The 19,505-nt window shown below is 54.5% G+C and overlaps 1 protein-coding gene across 1 annotated transcript in view; it reads left to right on the top strand.

The window, feature by feature from the left end:
- Positions 1-19,505, top strand: part of KIAA1614 (KIAA1614 ortholog) — a 32,853-nt gene that overhangs the window by 5,845 nt on the left and 7,503 nt on the right. The window contains 2 exon segments of the mRNA XM_032160846.2: positions 9,415-9,558; positions 16,467-18,028. Of these exon segments, the coding sequence (XP_032016737.1) occupies positions 9,415-9,558; positions 16,467-18,028 (1,706 nt within the window).

Raw genomic sequence — 19,505 nt, 5'->3', positions numbered from 1 at the left:
CTCTGGGGCCTCTTAGAAGGGCACTAATCCCATTCATAAGGGCCGTGCCCCATGACCTACTCACCTCCCAAAGCTCCACCTCCTAACACCCTCACACTGGGGATACGGTTTCAACCTAGGAATCTTGGGGAGACACAAACACTGAGTCCACTGTAGTCCCCCAGCCCCGCACCTGCCTTAACCAAGCGAGGGCAGCCCAGGTTCATGTGATTGGGCTTCTGCTTGCCTAAGGGCATGTTGGAGAGGGGGATGTCTAGCTCCTTCGTCCTTTGCTGTTTATGATTTGGAATCACAGTTGCCTCCCCTTCTGCCAGGAATCTCTTCCCCCACCTCCCTGGCCGCTGTTTCCAGGCCCTCCTCTGGTCCCCAGCTGGCCCTGCCACAGTGTTGAGGAGCATGACTACAGAAAGGCCCGTGGGCCTCAGCCGGCTCTGCTCCCCTGTCTGCCCCCTGTTCAAGTCGCCTTCTGTCTTTTTCCCTCTTTCTGTGCGGAGCCCTGGAGGAAAGGGCTGGGGCAGATGCCCTCTGCTGCAGAGGTGGTGCCGCCTCTGCCTGCAGCTGCCCCCACCCCCTGCACACTTCCTCTCTCGATGAGGGAAGGCCCAGTGGGGTGATGCAGCCACTGGGGATTCTGCTTAGTGGTCACTGCTGAAAGGAGAAGCCAAAGCTCCTGACAGCCCGTTGGATACTAAGGAATAAGGCTCCCTCATTTCCAAGGAGGAGACCTCAACCGTGGGGGAAGGAGGGACTTTCCCTTAGTGCTGTGAGGAGATGGTATTTGTGTAGAATCCTCAGGACGGGGGTTTCTGGGCCATTGTTTAACCTGCCAGGCCCCCAGCAGCCATGGGCTGCATTTCAGAGTTCAGGCAGCGTGTGCGCACCTGTGTACTCTATGGTGTATGCCTGTGTGTGTGGAGAGAGAGAGAAGGTCTCTTAGTGAGTTTTAGGACCCTGTTCAAAGACTGTTAACAAAATGTCCCCTCAGAGTGCCTGGCGATCAGGGCAAAGAGTGTTGTGGGGAAACATGCATTATTTGGGAGTCATTCCGAGTACCCTGCTGGCCTCACTTGGCGCTCTGCAGTGAGGTCCCTGCTGAGTAGACGCCCAGGCTGTAGGGCCATGTCTTGAAGCCCCTCAGATAGGGTTCCCTGTCTGGCTCTATCCCCGAGTCTCCTGGGCAGACATTAAAGGTGGTCCCCAAGACCCTGCAGGGCTCCCTCTCTCCCCAGAGCAGGATGGAGTGATTGATGTTACTTCCGTATCAATGAACTTCCCAAGAGACCTCTGGAGTAAGGCACGCTTCCCTCGGCTCTATGCCCCGGGAGTGCCGCTCGAAGCCAGGGTCCTGGGGCTTAGTGTCTGTTCTAAGGGGCTTAGGACTTTGGGGAGAGAATGCTGAGGCTGTGGCAGACCATTCGATGGCCACCCCAAAGGGGGCCCCAGGACATCAGTCAGGACATGCTCTGGCAGGAGGAAAGCGCGGGACCTCACTCATGAGGTCATGAGCCCCTTGGATCTTCTGAGGGTTTGAGGTCCTGCTTCACATTCAGTCAAGTGTTGCAATCAAATAACCATTACAACCAAGTTAACCCAGCATGCATCTGATGGTGTCCAGAATGGTTACTGCTCTGCAGGCAATGGGAGGAGGTGCTCATGACATGATGGTAACAGCAGAGCTCAACACAGCAGGCAGGCTGGGGGCAGGCTGGGGCTGGCCTGGCTTGTGTGGGGCAGTCACCAGGAGTCAGCCTTGGAGGCAACGACCCAGGACCTTAAAGGCTAAGGGTCAGATGCGGAGGAGACCCCCGGCCCCCAACCCCAGGGTTGTCCCCCGTCTAATAAGGGGCAAGAGAAGGCTCAGTTGCAGAGGACCGGAGCCTCCTAGTGGCAGGCAAAAGCCCATGCCAGCAGCTGCCATTTTTGAGCTCTTAATTATGTGGCAAGAGCTGTGCTAAGTGCTGTTCCTTCTTTCCCATTTGATCCTAATAACAAATTGTATTTTTCACTCACGTCCGTGTGCAGAGGCCACCAAACAGACTTTGTGTGAGCAACAAGGCTGTTTATTTCACCTGGGTGCAGACGGGCTGAGTCTGAAAAGAGAACGAAGGGAGATAGGGGTGGGGCCGTTTTATAGGATTTGGGTGGGTAGTGGAAAATTACAATCAAAGGGGGTTTTTCTCTTACGGGCAGGGGCAGGGGTCACAAGGTGCTCAGTGGAGGAGATTTGGAGCCAGGAGAAGGAATTTCACAAGGTAATGTCATCAGGTAAGGCAGGAACCAGCCATTTTCACTTCTTTTGTGATTCTTCACTTGCTTCAGGCCATCTGGACATAAAGGTGCAGGTCACAGGGGATACTATGGCTTAGCTTGGGCTCAGAGCCCTGACAGTATTTATTGTTCCTGTTTCACTGACAGAGAGACCTCTCTGGTGGGGGAGTTAAGTGACTTGCCCAGGATCCTCTAGCTGCCAAGTATTGGAGCCAGATTTCGCACTCAGGGCTGCCAGCCCCAAGGGCTGCGCTCTCACCATCGTGCAGCACTGCCACAAGCCGCCCTGTCCCTGCCCCCACAGGCCACCCCTTGGGCTAGGGATCTGGGAGTCTCCTTCCCCTCCCGGCCTGCTCTGTTCCCAGGTGTGGGCAAAGAAGGGCAGGTGATGGACTCCATGGGATATGCTTATTTTTCTCCTAGGTCACTATTAGGATGATTCAGGAAATGGGGTTTGGATTTTGGGGGAGAGGATGAGGTGAGACGTTGGGCCTCACAGAGGGCAAAAGGGATCTGTGCCTGGAAGGACTCATAAGAGAGAAGTGGGAGGACATTGAAATAAGGGGCCGCGCTCAGGCTGTCTCTATACCAGCTCTGGCCCCTTCCCTTCCTTGAGCCTCTGAGAGACATACTGGGATTGCAGATTGCTTTAGGATTCCAGTAATCCAGCGCAAGTGAAAGGGTGTGACAGTGAGGAGCGCAGCAATCAGGGCAACGCTGGCTCCAGACCCCGCACCAGATCCACTTTGGAGGCTCAGGAGCCCGCACCAGGGCGGCCGGCCCGAGGCCCTCAGCCTCCTCGGCCATCTCCATGGAGGCAGCCATCTCCATGGAGGCAGTGCTTCTGCGTGGCCCAGGCCCACCCTGGTGCAAATCAGGACCTTCTGTGTGTGTGTGATTTGGGAGGCCCCAGGTCCTGAATGTGTCTGCAGGGGCTTTAGTTACTGGTTGCTGTGGGGAGAAGGGAGCAGAGAAGGTCTCGGTTTTGTTTTATGTGTGCTGTAGTGATGAGGGAAGCGCAGGGAACATCCTAGGTTGTTTATTTTCCCCTCATCCCTGTGGTGGACTTGTGCCCCTGTGGGGATCCACAAGCCCAGTCCCTGGTGTACACACCCTTCAGGAAACCCCTGTGAGTGATCGCAGACCAAAACACTTCACACAGGTGGGGGCAGGGGGGAAGGGGAGGGCGGGTCCCAATCTCCAGGCCCCTGCTGGGATTCCTGGGGAGTAAAAACTCCCTCCCCTCAAGCAGTTTCTAGACTAAGTTAAAGACAGGCAGCCCTAAAGAATTTCAGGGGCTTGGCCTGTGCTTCAAGTGGTCAGGCCCTCAGCTGTGAGAAAAATCTCAGGCTTTTAAAGCTTAATATGTTAATTAGCATTTTTGGAAACTGAGATAGGAAAAAACCAAAATGTTTTTCCTGCTTTCACACACTCAACACAGCACAGAGCACTTCACCTCGAGCCACCAGAGCGTGTGCAGATGTTTCCCACACGCCAAGCAATTCTCCGGCAGACCCCAGCTGGCTGCCCTGTGACTCCACTCATTTCTGACGCTGTCTACCTGCAGATAGGATCGGGCCCCACAGGTTGAGGGCTCAGTTCCACAAGACCGCTCCCACTTCAGATGCCAATCGCAAGTCCCAGGTTGTGACCTGCACTTCGGACCAACCAGCTATAAATGGGGGTTCCCACTGTTCCTTCCCTGGGTTTAATTTTATAGGTCGGCTCACAGAATGCAAGGAAACACTTTGCTTGCATTTACCCATTTCTTATGAAGAATGTTGTAAAAGACATGAACAGCCATGTGAGGAGAGGCATGGGGCAAGGTATGGGAGATGGGGCACCACCCCCCAGAAACCTTCACAAGCCCAGCTGTTCCGAAGCTGTCCTGCCAGTCCTTTGGGTGTTTGTGGAGGCCTCATTACAGAGGCATGATTGATTACATCATTGGCCACTGTGAGTCGGCTCAAACTTCAGCCCCTCTCCCCTGACAGAGGTTAGGAGGTGGGGCTTAATGTTCCAACCCTCAAAATGATTGGTGTTTCTGGTGACCAGCCCACATCCTGAAGCTATCTAGGGACCCTCAGCCACCAGCCGTCTCATTACCATACAAAAGACACTCTGCTCATTCCTGAGATTCCAAGGGTTTAGGAGCTGTGTGCCAGGCACCAGGAGCGGGGACCAAATTCGTATTTATTAGATCACAGAAGCACAGAGCTCCCCTGCGAGCCGGCCACTGGGTGTGATCCAGTGCAATTTCACATGGAACTGGCCACTTTTGCTCTTACTGTGCCCTGCACCGGCTGCAGCCATAGCTGGCACTGGTGTATCTCCTCCCTGAGCTCCTTGGGGCAAGAACTGTGCTGTTCTTGTCTCCGGGCCCCAGTGCCTGCAAATGTACAGGGAAAAGTCACTCAGAAATGTTTGGCAGAGGCACGTAGTAAAGAGTGTGAGTAAGGGCTCAGCAAGGAGGCATGGGGAGTCCCGGCTGAGTGCGGGAGAAGAGACACTCCGGCACCACCCCAGCATGCCCAGGGCTGTAGAGGTGCCTGAGAACACCCCAGGGCACGGGTGTAACCAAGAACAGAAAAACGGCTGAGCCCCTGCCTGTCCTTACCAACCCCCTAGCTCCCATCCTGCACTGATACACACGCACAAAGGAAAGCCCCGTTACCACTCCCAGCCCCACCGAGACTAAAGCAAAAGAAAAAATTAAATGTAACCACTCAACAGTGTTTTCGGATACTTAACACGCTCCCAGTGTCCAGTGCCACCTGGAGCCTCCAGACACCCTGTCCCGTGCTGCGTCACTGCCACGCCCACATACACATCACACATGAAAATCTCATGATGGTCCCAATCTTTACCAATCAAGGAGCTTGAGAAAAAGTCCATTTACCCAAGGCAATTCATCTGGTGGGAGCTAGTCTGAAATTCTAGGAAAGGAAGCCCTCTCCTCTGCCTGCCAGAGTTGAACAGGCCACTGGTCCCCCATCTGAGGGCATCACAGACACCCGCCTCCTCTGTGGCCACCCAGGTCCCACACCTGAGGCCAAGAGGTTCTCACCAAAGGGGCAGCCCAAAGCCTGCTTCTGGGGCTCAGCAGGGAATCTGTTCATCTTCAGGAAGGCAGGGGCAGGGTGACTCTGCTCTCCTCAGAAGTCAGCGTCTTAGGCGTGCACTGCAGGCCTCCACACAGATCCTTTCGAAGGTGTTGAAGGAGGTGGGTTCTCCCAGCTGCCATTCCTAAGGACTCCCACTCCTCCTTCTCCATTGACAGGAGGGCCTATTGACTGTCTGGGAGTCAGCTTTCCTTCACGACCAATCGGCCACCTCCTGTTTTCTGTCCTATGGAAGCCGCCTTTTCCATAGAGCCCTGTCAAGGGCTTTTCAAAGTCCAGGGCAAAGCCACCAGGTCCCCTCCAGCTACAAGATGGTGTTTGTCATTTCAAATGTGCCTTCCCCTTGCTGACTACAAGGTGATCTCTTCACAGGTGACTTTAGTATATGTTCAGGGATTCCACCCTTTGCTTAGTAAGGGGGTGAGAGTAGCTTAACAAAACAATGGTGCTAATGATAAAATAATAATAATAATAATAATAAATGCTAACATTTATGGACTCTTACCAAGTGCCCAGCTCTGTGCTAATCTCTTTTAAAGGAGTCACTCTCACTTATCTTAAAAACTGAGCCCTTTTTTAGCAGATAGGGAAACTGAGGCTCAACTCCTAAGTAACCTGCCAGGGTGACACAGCTAGGAAGTGGCTGTCCAGGGAGTAAAACCCCAGGCAGACTGCCCCCAAGCCACACACTTCCCTGCCACTCTAGGCTGTGTCCTGTCCATGTCCTGCAGACCCGGGAAGAAGGGGCCTGTGCAAGCAAGCACAACAGTATGAGACTAGGTCCCTGCCCTCATGGAGCACATGACCCAGAATCAGTTCCAGGTGCACCTTTTCCACTTCCCGTCATTCAGAAAATTGCACACAGAATCACAGTAGGAGAGCTCTATCCGTGGTCATCAGAAAGCTTTCAAATACGCAAACATGGAACAAATGCTAAGCAGAAAAGTTTCTCTATGTTCTGTACACTCCATATTCTCCCTCTACTGGGTGCATCCTGGAATCTGGGAAGTGGCAGATCCCTCTACATTCCCAATTATTTCCCCATCCATGTACCTGAGTTGAAAGGGTTAAACAGACTTGCTGAGCTTATTATTTTAATCCAGGATTATGATGGCTGCAGAAGAAGGCCACTCTGTCCCCTTGACCTCCTTGGCTAGGAGAGCAATGGTGGTTCTTCTGCCCCAGTTGGCTGGAGGGAAAGCAAAGCCATAGCTAAGCCTGTCCCTCCACCAGGAAACTGGCCGAGACGGGAGTGCCCAGAGCAGGAGGGGACCACACGCTGCCCTTTGTCCTTGTGAACCAGTCGAGGACACAGGTGGCTGGAGGGGTGGGGGAAGGGCCAGCATACTCTAGTGGAACTCTAGTTTTCCCCAACAATGAGCTCTTTATAGGCTCTGCCACTGTCAGGGCCAAACATCTGTGGTGGGAACTCTCCCAAGGGGGGACCTTGAAATCCCACACCCCACCTTATGGCATATCAGACAATGTGGCCAAAGATCTGGGCTCACAGGGTAGCACTGTGAGTCCTCTCCCCTCTCCAGCCCCCACTGCTTGCAGATGGGGAAACTGAGGCCCAGGGAGGAAAAGCACTCAGCCACTTTATTCCTACGCTCTACCCTCTGAGCTAATGAGCTCCAGAAGTGCAGGCTTTCAAGACAGTGGCAAAAAGCCGTCTCTTCTTAGGCGGGAATTGCCTTTGCCTGGCCATGGCACTGACCACCCCAACCCTTCTAGGAATTTTCCAGAGTAACTCTGGGAGCTGGGAGGTGGGCAGTGAGATGGGACAGACTCAGCACCCACCTCATTTTGCCTGCTTGCTCCCTGCTTCAGAGAAAGACCACCTTCCCTCCACAGGGCTGGTCAGGCCCTCGCTTCACCAGGATGCACGTTGACCTTGGCTGCAGTCTGTGAAGGTGACTGCCACTCCTCCGTGCTCAGTGTGGTACTGCGTGGATGCCTCCAGGCGCCTAAAAAGCCCTGCTTTTCTAATCAGTGGAGAACCAGCTTTGTCTGCCAGGAACTGAAGCAAGACAGCTGATGAGAAAAAAAAAAAAAAAAAAGTAACAGCTCCAAGAGGAGGGAGCGGAAAGGAAATAGCAAAGCTGGAAAATGGCTTTAAAACCTGGGGGCAAGGCTGATCCTGGCAGCATCTGGCCAGCTGCCTGGGGGCCCTCCTGCCTGCCCACCAGGTCTTGTGACAAATGCCCTCTGACAGCCGTGGAACCACAGCTGTCACCGGAAGGCTCCGAGTGTGCGGGCTGGCAGCCAGAGGCCCACGGCTGCAGGGGCGCCTCTCCGGGCTGGTAACCTCATTATCTCTGCTGTCGGAGCAGGAGCCCCAGGGAGCACAGCTGCTCTCGGCCGCCTTGGAGGAGCTGTCTGCTCGGGAAGCTGTGCAGAGGGAGGCCTCTCCTGCCAAAGGAGGCTTCACGGGGCAGCGGGCCTGGAGATTCGCTTTCACATCACTCCAGTAAAGCCCTCCTTGTTCCAAAGCCATGCCTGGGCCCTGCCAGCGTTCACAGGCACAGATGGTGCCTTTCTTCTAACAGTCTCCTCCTGCTCCCCAGCAGCCCCAAAGCAGGGTTTGATGCAAATAGTGGGAAGAAAAAGAAAAGGAAACAAGAAAAGAAATCATAGTCTGCCCAGAGTTTGTCCAAAGATGTCCAAGGAAGCCTTCCTGGGAGGCCTCAGAGCTGTGCCATTTCCACTCACATCTCTGTCACCCAGGAAACTGCCTGGTCCCTTCCCCCAGTCAGGACCAGGCCCCCTTTTCCACATGGAAAAGGGGTGGGGTGAGGGGCTGCAGGTCTGAGATCAGGACCCGCTGGAGCCCTGTGGACCCTCACTGTTGAGGACAGCCCAGCATATGTGATGGCGAGGACAGGGGCAGCCAGTGGGGAATAATGAAGTTACCCCAAAGAGCGTGTCTGCCCCCAGCCACAAACATCCTCTGCCTGCCCTGAGACCCAAGGCGGGAGAGGACAGAAGGTGCGCAACGATGCCGGAGGCAGTGGGCTGGCTGTCGTGTGTTCTGCTCGGCTTGCAATTGACGTTCGACCTTGAACAATGTGCCAGCGTTCTTCTCTGCTCTGGACACCCTCATCTGTCAAGTGGAGAGAACATCTGCCCTCGGCCAGCCTGGCTGAGGAGAGCAAGCTCCGTGGAGAACAACGTCTTGTCAGTGGGAGACTGTGGGTTGCTGTTATAGCTGTAACCCAGCACGGGCTGTATGTCACTGGCTGAGAGACAGCTTTGAAAACGGACTGCTGTCATTTTCTGCCACTCTGGACTGGCCAGGGAGGCAGCACATCTGGTAGGGGGTGGGGGCTTGTGGAGGACCCTTATTATTATGAAAATCGAGCCATTTGCTGGCTTGGTTTGGGTCCAGCTTAATTTCTCTCAGCCCTGAGCCTGTGAGCCCTGAGCTGGTGCCTGATGGTTTTGGATTGGGACTAAGGCAAGAAAACACCAGGATTTATAAAAATGCCATTCCCCCAAAGGGCCCAATCTATGCTGGACAGAGCCCTGATTCTTTGCATCTGCAGTGGGCACTAGTGTGGTGCTGTGTGTGGGTGCAGAGAGACAGAAGGAGAGAGAGGTGATGCGTGGAGAGACCATCTGTCTGGGCACAGGCCCAGCTCAACAACCCCAGGCCCTTTCTCCCTCCTCCTCCCAGATAGCTCCTGCTGTCTGCCTGGGGAAGGAACAATAGAATAATCTGGAGACTCTCCTACCCTTTCTAGATCCTCTTGAGGTCTCTGCCTCCAGTGCCTGAGCAGATGTCCAAAGCCGGGCCAACTCCCCAGGCCCCATCCAGAGCCATACAGGGCCATTTCCCAGCCCCAGGCCGCAGGCCCCAGGCCCCCAGGCTGGGTTCCCTGTGCGTGGGTGCAAGAGGAGGAGGGCTGCCCATGCAGGGCTTTTTCTGGCAGAGCCAGTGCTTGACACTGCTAAAGCCCTCCTAATCCGCGTTATTTTCTTCTAATCCCTCCCCCACCACCCTGGCCTGTGTGCCACCCTGCAGGACCGTTGGTCCCAAGCCAGAGCCTGTGCTGAGCCCCAGGCATGAGGAAGCCACGCATCTGCTGCAGTGTGCCCGCATGAAGGCCAAGACCCGGCCCCTCCGTGCCAGCCATGACATCGTGCCCACCATTACCCAGGGCAGCCGGTGAGTGGGACCTGGGCCAGGCTAGCCTGGGAGGGCCATAGCAGGGAAGAGTCAGCAGTGGGAAGAAGTGGGATCTAGCCAAATGCTGCTGCTCACTCGTGTGTGTGTGTGTGTGTGTGTGTGTGTGTGTGTGTGTGTGTGTGTGTTGTTTTCCATATAAGGCTCTTGCTTTGATCATTTAGTCAGTCAACACACTTTTCCTGAGGGCCTACAGTCAGGCACTGAGATACAAAGATGAGTGAAACATGATCTGGATCCCTGGGGGGATGGAGGTCACAGTCTCCAGGGAGAGAGGCGAACAGATATTCAATTATGTGGACTGTGGTGTAAGAGAGGAAAAGTGTGTGTGCTGAACTGGAAACTGTTAACTCCACCTGGAAAGGACAGGTGAGGCTCTTGAGAGAAAGTGACTTCTCAGCTGAGGCTTGACGGAAGTATAGATATGCACTGGGTAGATGAGAGAGGCAAGGGTAAGCGTCCTGGGGATGGAAACTGAGCAGAAGTGCTGTGCTCAGGAGTTCAGCCAGGCTAGAGGGTAAGGATGTGCAGGCTGTGGCGTGAAGGCTGGAGGGCTCAGTTGGGCCAGGTCATGGAGGCCTCCAGGCCTGCAGAACAGTTGGACAACTGGATGTCTGCTGCAGTATCTGGGAGCCACTGCAGGACTCTGGGCAGGGGGGCAGCATGATCACACTTCAGTGATGCCTTTCTAGCTGCTGAGATGTGTTGAATCTGGGAGACTGGTGTGCTGAGGAGGATGCTGCCATGGCCCTGCTGAGCGGTACAGAGGGAAGAGTCTGGAGACCTCACGCGGACCCCAAGAACCAGAAGCAAGCAGGCTTAGTGAGGCGACAGAGGAGCGCAACACCTACAGCCAGACCACGCGGGCTTGACTTTTGGTTCTGGCACTTAGCTGGGTGCCTCTGTGGAAGTCTGTGTGCCTCAGTTACCTCACCCACAAAATGGGAACTGTAGTAGTGCCTGTCTTACAGGGTTGCCGTGGGGCTATGTGAGCTAATACGTGTAAAGTTTAGAACAGCGCCCGCCACGCAGTAAGTGCTGCAGGACTGTGAGCGCTAACGACTCCTCATTTAGTTGCAGGGGTGTGGGAGGTGTGAGAAGGGAGGCATCTGGAATGAGCCCAGGGTTCTGCCTCGGTGTCTGTGTGTTTGGTGGGGCCTCAGCCGAGGGGCGAGGCCTCAGTGCAGGGTCAGGCATCGGAGGGGTAGGTGCTCCCAGAACATCCACTGGAAATGCCCACCAGGCAGTTGGATACAGGATCTTTAGAGGAGGAGAGATCAAAACTGAAGATTTGGGTGTCATCCCTGATTTCATAATGCTACAGCCATGGTAAGGTAGGAAAAAAACAAGGTCAAGGACATTCAGACCAGCACATCACACACATGACTGCCCCCTGAGCAACACACTGCATCCCCCTCTTCCTGCCTGTTCCGCCTGTGGTGCACCTTGAAGAATCACTTACACGTGGACTTCACCACCACACAGAGCTGTCTTCCGGTCATGCACCTGGGCCTGAGATGAGGCTGCCAGGTATGCCAGGTCTCACCAGGCCCATGCAGGACCACTTCTGCAGCTAGCAAAGCCTGTGGCTTCACTGGCATGGTGGACATGCTGCATCAGCCTGTTTGAATCACCATGTGGCACTGGAGGGAGCAGGGGTTCTTAGGGAGCAGGGATCTTGGTGGAACTGGACCACATGCTCTTTGATGGAGGGTGCTGAACTGCTCATCAAAGGCTAAGGACCTTCATGGAACCACTGAGATGACTCCTTCATGAGCAGAGGTCATTGTGACCTTTAGGAGAGGGGGTCAGAAGACCCTAAATCCTGGCAAGGGGTGACAAACAGACTACCCTTGTATTTCCACATTTTGGGCCTTGCCTCTCTCTCTAGATGGAGGGCACTGGATAGGAATGGGCATGGTTGGCCGGGCACAGTGGCTAACGCCTGTAATCCCACCACTTTGGGAGGCTGAGGCGGGCAGATAATGAGGTCAGGAGATCGAGATCATCCTGGCTAACATGGTGAAACCCCGTCTCTACTAAAGATACAAAAAATTAGCTGGGCGTGGTGGCAGGTGCCTGTAGTCCCAGCTACTTGGGAGGCTGAGGGAGGAGAATCACTTGAACCCGGGAGGCGGAGGTTGCAGTGAGCCGAGATCACACCACTGCACTCTAGCCCGGGCTACAGAGCAAGACTCCATCTCAAAAAAAAAAAAGGAATGGGCATGACTTCTTCAGGGCATCCTAACTATTCTTCTTCACATATATAAATATATGGTGAGAAATCTTAGACTTCCAAGCAACTCTCCTATTCTACTTTGTAGAGGCATTTAGGTTAGGTCGGATAGCCTCAAAATAGTCAAGACTATCTGCAAAACAGATTGCATTGCGTAAAGGTCCTCTTGCACACTTCTTCCTCAGATCACTCTAGCAGCTCACAACAACCCCAATCGCTAACTTTAAAGTAGGCTCCCTTTTGCAGGCTGTCTCCAGGCCATAGAAATGCTATAGAAAATTGCAAGGTGACCCACTTTAGCAGCTGCTGTGTCCAGAAAAGAATTACTATGACTTGGCAGCGCTGGCGAATCCTCAGAGGGTATAGCTGAAAAATCAACGCCAGATGGCTTGCTGCAGATGCTTCTAAAGGTTACGCTCCGTCAAATCACCCTGGAGGGCCATGCTGAGTTAACATGGCAATGGCACACAGGCCCCAGGCCTCAGTTAGATGCAGGAGGCCCCATCCCCAGCCCAGATGCATCACTTCTAAAGAGCGGCTTGGTGAAAGGTGATGGAAGAGGAGGGGCAGGCAGAGCAGTCTCAGAGGGCATTCTTTATCCTAGGTCTGGCTAGAGGCAGCTAGGGCAAGCCTGAACAGACAGGGACTCCAGAAGGTGAAGAGGTAGCAGCAGCTGCATTTTTCTGGAAACAAATTAATACAGAAATGGAGCACCTCCTGGAAGCACAAGATTTTGTCGTTTTGGGGTTAGACATGCCTAGATTGGTGTTTCCGATGGCAGGAGGACAGGACATGTCAGCAAGAGGCAGGGCTGGGAGGGTGACACTGTAAGTGGTACTGTCCCGGGTCAGAGAGAGTGGCTGTGTTGAGACTGCAGAGCTTGCGTACATCACATTGATTATGTGGTTAGGGGAGCAATGCTATGGAAAGTGGGACGCTGGAAAGGGGTCCCTGTGAAGCCATATGTCTCCAGGACTGCAGCGGGATCCTCCCCTAGAGGAGTGACTACTGGAGCCTCTGTGGAGCGTCACCTTGAGAACTTGGCAGGCATGGGATTTGCTCAACGCTTAGCTGCCTCATTGGTCCTGCACTTGTCTCCAAAATCCTCATCCTGCCTTTATGCACTGTTGCTGACACTGCTAGTGGGGGTTTCTGGGTTTGAATAATTGGGTTGAAAGCACCTTATGTGATTAAGCGCTCCTCAATTTCTCTTTTTAGAACAAAAATGTCTGCCTCTGCAGTGAATTCCAGGATTGCTCAATTCACCATCCTGTGTGTGAAAGTTAAGACCACTGATGTGGCTCATGGGACCTGGGCTCCCTTGTTAGATTAGGACCGCACCGCCTTTAAAGCTAGGCTCTTTTCCTCCCTAGAAATTACAGCCCACACCCTGCCAGCAGACAGGGCACTAGCTTTTGGGGCCTGTGGAGGGGTCATTGTGCAGAATCTCCCCGTGGGCCTTTGCCTGCATTGGGTCGGCTGGGTTGGGAGGGCGTCCTTTCTGTGCAGTGGGCTAGGCTGTTTCTCTGGATGGAGTCTTCCTTTTGGGGGCTATGGGGAGGGAAGCATGCTTCTGAAAAGCTCACCATGAGCTCCACATGAACAGGGACCCCACAGCTGACCTAGATACAAGTAAGTACAGGTAGGGCCCAGAATCCTCGTGTGGGTTCTCTGGGGCTCAGAGTCCCAGCGCTTTACAATCCCCAACAGAAAATCGTCACCACCACAGTTATTAATATCAGAGGGGCCTCCCCATGACCATATTGAAATGAGTAGTGAGATCCTGCACCGTCTTCAGCAGCGGGGTGTCCTGTTCAGTAGCCTACATCGCTCGGCTACAAATCCCTCTCTGAAAGGGGGGCTGCAATATGACTTTCGGGGGCCCTAGGCACTTTTGCCTTCATGGGCCTCTTGCTCCATAAAAAAAAATTAAAAAATACATATTTCATGACCATGCTGGTTGAAACATAAATATGTCATTCTATATTAAAATGTTTTATTTGACCCAAAAGTTTATTTTCTTCTGATTTTAAAAGAAATTACAACATTTTCCTGGGCCCCGTCCATATTGTGTGTCCTCGGCATAGTGGCTGTTGTACCTGATGAATGAGTAGCCCTGGCTGAACGTGAGTTCCAGAAAACAGGCTGACCAACACCTCTTCAGTGTTCCCCAGAGCAGCCTTTTTAAGCACAAGATCTGCTGAAATCTCAAAGCAGGCAGATCTACTTGCTTAGGAGGAGTTTGTGTGTGTGGTTTTTTTTGTTTTGTTTTTGTTTGTTTTTTTCGTTTTGTTTTTGTTTGTTTTTTCGAGACAGGGTCTTGCTCTGTTGCCCAGTATGGAGTGTAGCAGCACAATCTTGGCTCACTGCAACCTCTGCCTCCTGGGTTCAAGCAATTCTTATGCCTCAGCCTCCCAAGTAGCTGGGACTACAGGCACGCATCACCACTCCCGGCTAATTTTTTCTATTTTTAGTAGAGACAGGGTTTCATCGTGTTGTCCAGGCTGGTCTTCAACTCCTGAGCTCATGCAATCCGACCACCTTGGCCTTCAAAGTGCTAGGATCATAGGCATGAGCCAGCGGCGTTCTTTTTTTAAAAAAAATTCATTCTGGAGCATTGCTTATGGGGGGAAATGACTGGAGGCAGGGGTAGGAGCAGGTGTGGAGCCCCCATTGTCCATTGCCTTTTGCATTGCAGTGAGCACTCAGCATCTAATAAATAGAAGTCAAATGCCAGTAGGCTAAGAAGAAAGATCCAGGAAATGAGGCAGGAGGGTTGCATGAGGTCAGGGAAGGAGACCTGGAGGCCCTGAAGGCCCGGGAGTGTAAGAGGAAGCAGGAAGGAATGTGGGGGGCCTGCGTTTTCCCTCCAAAGTGTATGCACTTGACCCTGTGCCCTCTTCTGGGTTGGTGTGATAAAGGCTGTGCTCCAGTTGGACCTACAGACAGGAGGCAGTGGAGAGGCTAGATAAGAGGCCACTGCAGGGGTCCAGTGTGAGTGATAAAGAAGTGAAAAATGAAAGAAACAAGAAATGGAATCCCAACACTTAGCAGTGGATTGGTGGGGAGACCACTGCCAGGAAAAGGAAGGGAGAACTATGGTCCTTACTTGGGTGCCTTCTGATAGAAAATGGCCTGTGGGCCTGGGTCTATTTGCATAGTGGCCTGAAACTCGCGTTACCTGGCGCCAGGTGGCCCTGGTGTGAGATGTGTACAGGTGTCTTCTGGAACTGAGCAGGACTTGACTGTTTGCCACAGTGTCTCCCAGAGCCAAAGTGGATGACAGATGGGCAGACTCCCCAGCACAGCAGTGCCATCCCCAGCAAAAGCAGGACTAGAATGTGTGTGAGGGCTGGGGAGGGGCAGTGCCTGGAGTGGGGGTTGAAACAGTCAAGACTCAGGGGCCAAGGAGAAACATCACTGTTGCCCTATCTGAATTTTGCATAAGCAAGGTGATGTGGAACCCTGCGTGGAAACTTCAGGAGCAATTGCTTAGAAACCCTGACTTTAAAGCTGGTCGCGGTGGCTCATGCCTGTAATCCCAGCACTTTGGGAGGTCGAGGTGGGCAGATCACCTGAGGTCGGGAGTTCAAGACCAGCCTGACCAACATGGAGAAACCCCGTCTCTACTAAAAATACAAAATTAGTCGGGCGTGGTGGCACATGCCTATAATCCCAGCTACTCGGGAGGCTGAGGCAGGAGAATCGCTTGAACCTGGGAGGCTGAGATCACACCATTGCACTCCAGCCTGGGCAACAAGAGCGAAACTCCGTCTCAAAAAAAAAAAAAAAGAAAAAGAAAAGAAAAGAAAAAGAAACCCTGACTTTAGGCTGGGCGCAGTGGTGCACACCTGTAATACCAGAACTTTGGGAGGCCGAGGTGGGAGGATCACTTGCACCCAGGAGTTCGAGACCAGCCTGGCCAACATAGTGAGACCTCATCTGTACAAAAAATAACCAACATAAGCCAGATATGGTGAAGCACACCTGTGGTCCCAGCTACTTGGGAAGCTGAGGTAGGAGGATCACTTGAGCCCCAGAGATTGAGGCTGTAGTGAGCCGAGATCATGTCACTGCACTCCAGCCTGGGCATCATAGAGAGATCCTGCCACTAAAAAAAAAAAAGAAAAAAAAGAAAAAGAAACTCTGACTTCAATTCTCACACAGCCTCTCTTTTAAGTGGAGACTGACTTAAAATATCCTGTTCCCGTGACAGCATTATAGCAAATACATATTTCCACAATCACTACCAAAAATACATGGTGGTCAGGCTCACTTCCTCTCCCTAACAGACACACACACAGACGCCGACCCACCCCCACCCCCGCAACACACACATGTGAGGACTTCAGCATCTTCCCATTCAATAGTGTTTCATCTTAACTCAGGCTGAGCCATGCAAGAGAGGGAAAGCCACAAGCAGGGAAGGTGGCCTTGGTTTTGTTTAGCGCTGTCTCAGGATCAGAATGGGCTTGCAAGCTACTCTGGTTTGCCGAGACACCCCAGAAATCCTCTCTGGAGTAACCTTGTGGGTTGCGGTTGCCACAGAGCACTGTGGGAGACTATAGCCCAGGGTGGAGAGGGTAGGGCCGATGCGTGTCCATACCTCCCCACGTTTCTGCCCTTGACCTCTCCCCTCCTGTCTCTTCATCAGAGATGGCCACAGAAGCCCAGCCCGGGACCCCAGGACGACCCTTGCCTGCAGAGACAGCCTCCAGAACGGGCACACGAGCGATTCCTCCAGCGGAGAGTCCAGCGGCGGGCAGAGGCCGAGGCGGGGCCCCTCGCCGTCGCACGTGCGCTTTGAGGATGAGTCCGCCCGCGAAGCCCAGTTCCGTCACCTGGAGCGGCTGCAGCAGCGCCAGCGCCAGGTGCTGAGCACCATGCTGCAGGCCGCGGACCAGGGCCCCCTGCGCTCCAAGCCCGACCTCGCCGACTACATCAACGGGGCCCCCCGGCTCCGGGACGCGGGGCAGGGGACATTCCACCGGCTTGTGGGCAGCCTGGACCACAGGGGACACCCGGCGCCGCCGGCACCGGGCAGCGAGAGGAGGTGCCAGGCCTGCGGCAGCTGCATTGACGACCCGCGCCCCGCCCAGGGGAAGGCGCCCCCCGACCCCAGGACCCTCCAGGAGCTCCAGGCTGCCTGTGGGATGGAGAGGGTGCTGGGTGGCCTGAGGTCCCCACTCCGGCTCCTTCCTGCAGAGCCCCGGCTCCACATGGAATGGATCCGGGAAACACACATCGGAGACACCGTGTGCCCTGCGGAGGTGGACTCTGCCCTGGACAGCACAGACAACTCTGACAGCTGCAGGACCGACACTGAGGAGGCGGGGACCTCTCAGGCTGGCTGGGTGTGTGGGCGGACCCGAGGCAGCAGCCCGCGACTGCGACTGCGGGGCTCCAGGCCTCGAGGCCACAGGTGGTCCAAGAAGGCTGAGGCGGAGCTCCCTTGGGGCCTTCAGGCCCAGCAACACCTGCCTAGGGCTGATGATGTGGAGGCGGAAAATGAGGTGAAGGAGGGCAGAGGACACACGCCTGGGGGAACTCTATTTTTGAGAGAAGATGCCATCCCTAAGCCTCCTGACCTGGAGTTGAAGCGGGTGTCCCTGGGACCCCAGTGGCAGCCTGGACCAGGGCTGGGAAGTCACCAGGCTCACCCTTTGGATTCCCGGACTCCATGCAGGACAGCCTATGCCACCACCTCCCCCATGACGCCTGAATCATCGGGGCCAGGAGGCCAGGCCCAGGTTATAGAAAGCCACGAGTCCCTGGAAATTGTCTCTCCTTCCTCCCTGCAACAGAGCCATGCAGAGCCTTCTGCCCCACACCAAGCCTGGCAGCCAACAGCTTCCTCTTGTCCTGAAGGCTGGGCGCGAACCCCTCCCCCTTCGAGGAAAACCACCTCGCCGGTGTCTCACAGGAAGGCAGCCCTGGCTGGACTGCTCAGGCCGGGTGACCACAGAGAGCCTGGGGGTATCCCCCGGCCTCCTTCAAGAAGCGCGGTTCTCAGGACCTGTGAGCTGCCCCCATCACAGACCCAGCCCAGCCGCCCTCAGGTCAGGCACCCACTGCTGGCCCTGTCCACCAACAACTGCAACAACATCGCACCTCAGGGGCTGCAGGAGCCCTACGGGGGAGCCATCCACGAGGGTAGGGTGGAGAGGGGCCCCTGCAGCCAGGAAGTGGAGCCGCCCCTGGAGAACAGCAGAGACGGTAAGGGGCTGCCGCTGGTTCCTGCCCAGCCCAGGCCCGGTGTGGTTCTACAGCAGAGGCCCAGACCCGACCCATGACACCCAGGCCTTCAGAGTCATCCCCTTTTATCTCAATAGTCAGATGACAGCGTCACACACCACCTCGGCCGCTCCTTGGAGCTGCTCTGAGGTGTCACGGGTGCTGGTGGAGGCTGGATGCAGGATTGACCGCCAGCCTGGAGGCAGACTAAGCAACTCCCTCCCGGGGGAGGCAGAACCATGGGGAAGGTGGTGGAGACGTCCTCTTCCTGTTGGGAACCCTGAGGTTCCAGGCTCCAAGCTCCATGGCTGCTGGAGGCCTGGACTTTAAGGGGTTTACTCCCAACAGTGCAGGAAGAGGCAACAGCTCCAGGATTTACTATTTGTTTAGAACAGTAGATGTCCACTAATCACATGGCTGAGGCCCTGCCCTTTCAGCATCATTATTTTATTTCATTCACTCATTCATTCCTTCAGCATTGGCTGAGCACCTGTTATGTGACAGGCACTATACTAGGCACTGTGGGGAATGCACATGTGAATACTTGAGCAGGAATCTTGCCCTTGAGGCATTCTGTGGCCAGGTAGACACACTGTCCAGAGGACCCTGTGACCAAGGGAACAGGGCTCCTAGGCGGTGCACTTTCCGGTACCAGACCCTCCCTGGCCCCTGGGCCTGTTGGTGGACCAGTAGGTTTCAGCAGGCAAGGCTGCTGAAGGGTGTGGGTCTCACCACTTTGCCTTTGGAAGGGGTCCTCATATTGTGGGAGAATCCTGGGGGTTGGCAGGCTCAGGCCCTGATCCCTAGTGTTGTGATCCCAGGTGACCAACTCTGCTGCCCACTTTTAGGCAGAGATAACAGGCTCACTCCACACATTTTTGCTCTAATGTGATCACAGCTCTGACAGTCTTGGGGCTGGGATGGCTCAAGAGGGACCCAGGGCTTGGCAACAGAGTGGAGGGAGAGAGGGCAGAGAGATGACAGACCTTATTGAGGATGGGGATGCAAAGTCCCCTCCACTGCACAGGGACACACAGACTTGGTCCCTCTCCCTCCCTTGCTTACATAAAACTTGAGGCACCCGCCTCCCCCTGGGGTCCCTCCCACCCTGTGCTGAGTGGCGATTTCCTTCTCTGGTGGGCTCTAGGCAGGCTGTGGGCTTGCCCCTAACCGCTTCCTGCAGGGCTTCCCTTCTGAGACCTGCTGACCTCTCTGGGCAGCTTGAGCCTTTACCTTGGAGCTTGAAGCAGAGCAAGTGAGGCCTTGGGCGAGTCCCTCAATCCCTTAGCCTGCCAGCATCCTCCTTCATAAAGTGAGGAAGATGATGGCACCATCTCCTAGGACCCTGTGAACTCATCTCTGGAGAGGATTCCACTTGTTGCCTAGCACATAATAGGTCTCCAGAAATCATGGCTATTTTAAAGCTCTTAGAAATCACAACTGACAAGATTGTGGGTTT

This window comes from Hylobates moloch, unplaced genomic scaffold (genome assembly GCF_009828535.3).
Source record: "Hylobates moloch isolate HMO894 unplaced genomic scaffold, HMol_V3 SCAFFOLD_8, whole genome shotgun sequence".
In the NCBI taxonomy this organism is placed as follows: domain Eukaryota; kingdom Metazoa; phylum Chordata; class Mammalia; order Primates; family Hylobatidae; genus Hylobates; species Hylobates moloch.
The sequence above is the reverse complement of the archived record's forward strand: the minus strand, read 5'-3'. Positions and strand labels throughout refer to the sequence as shown.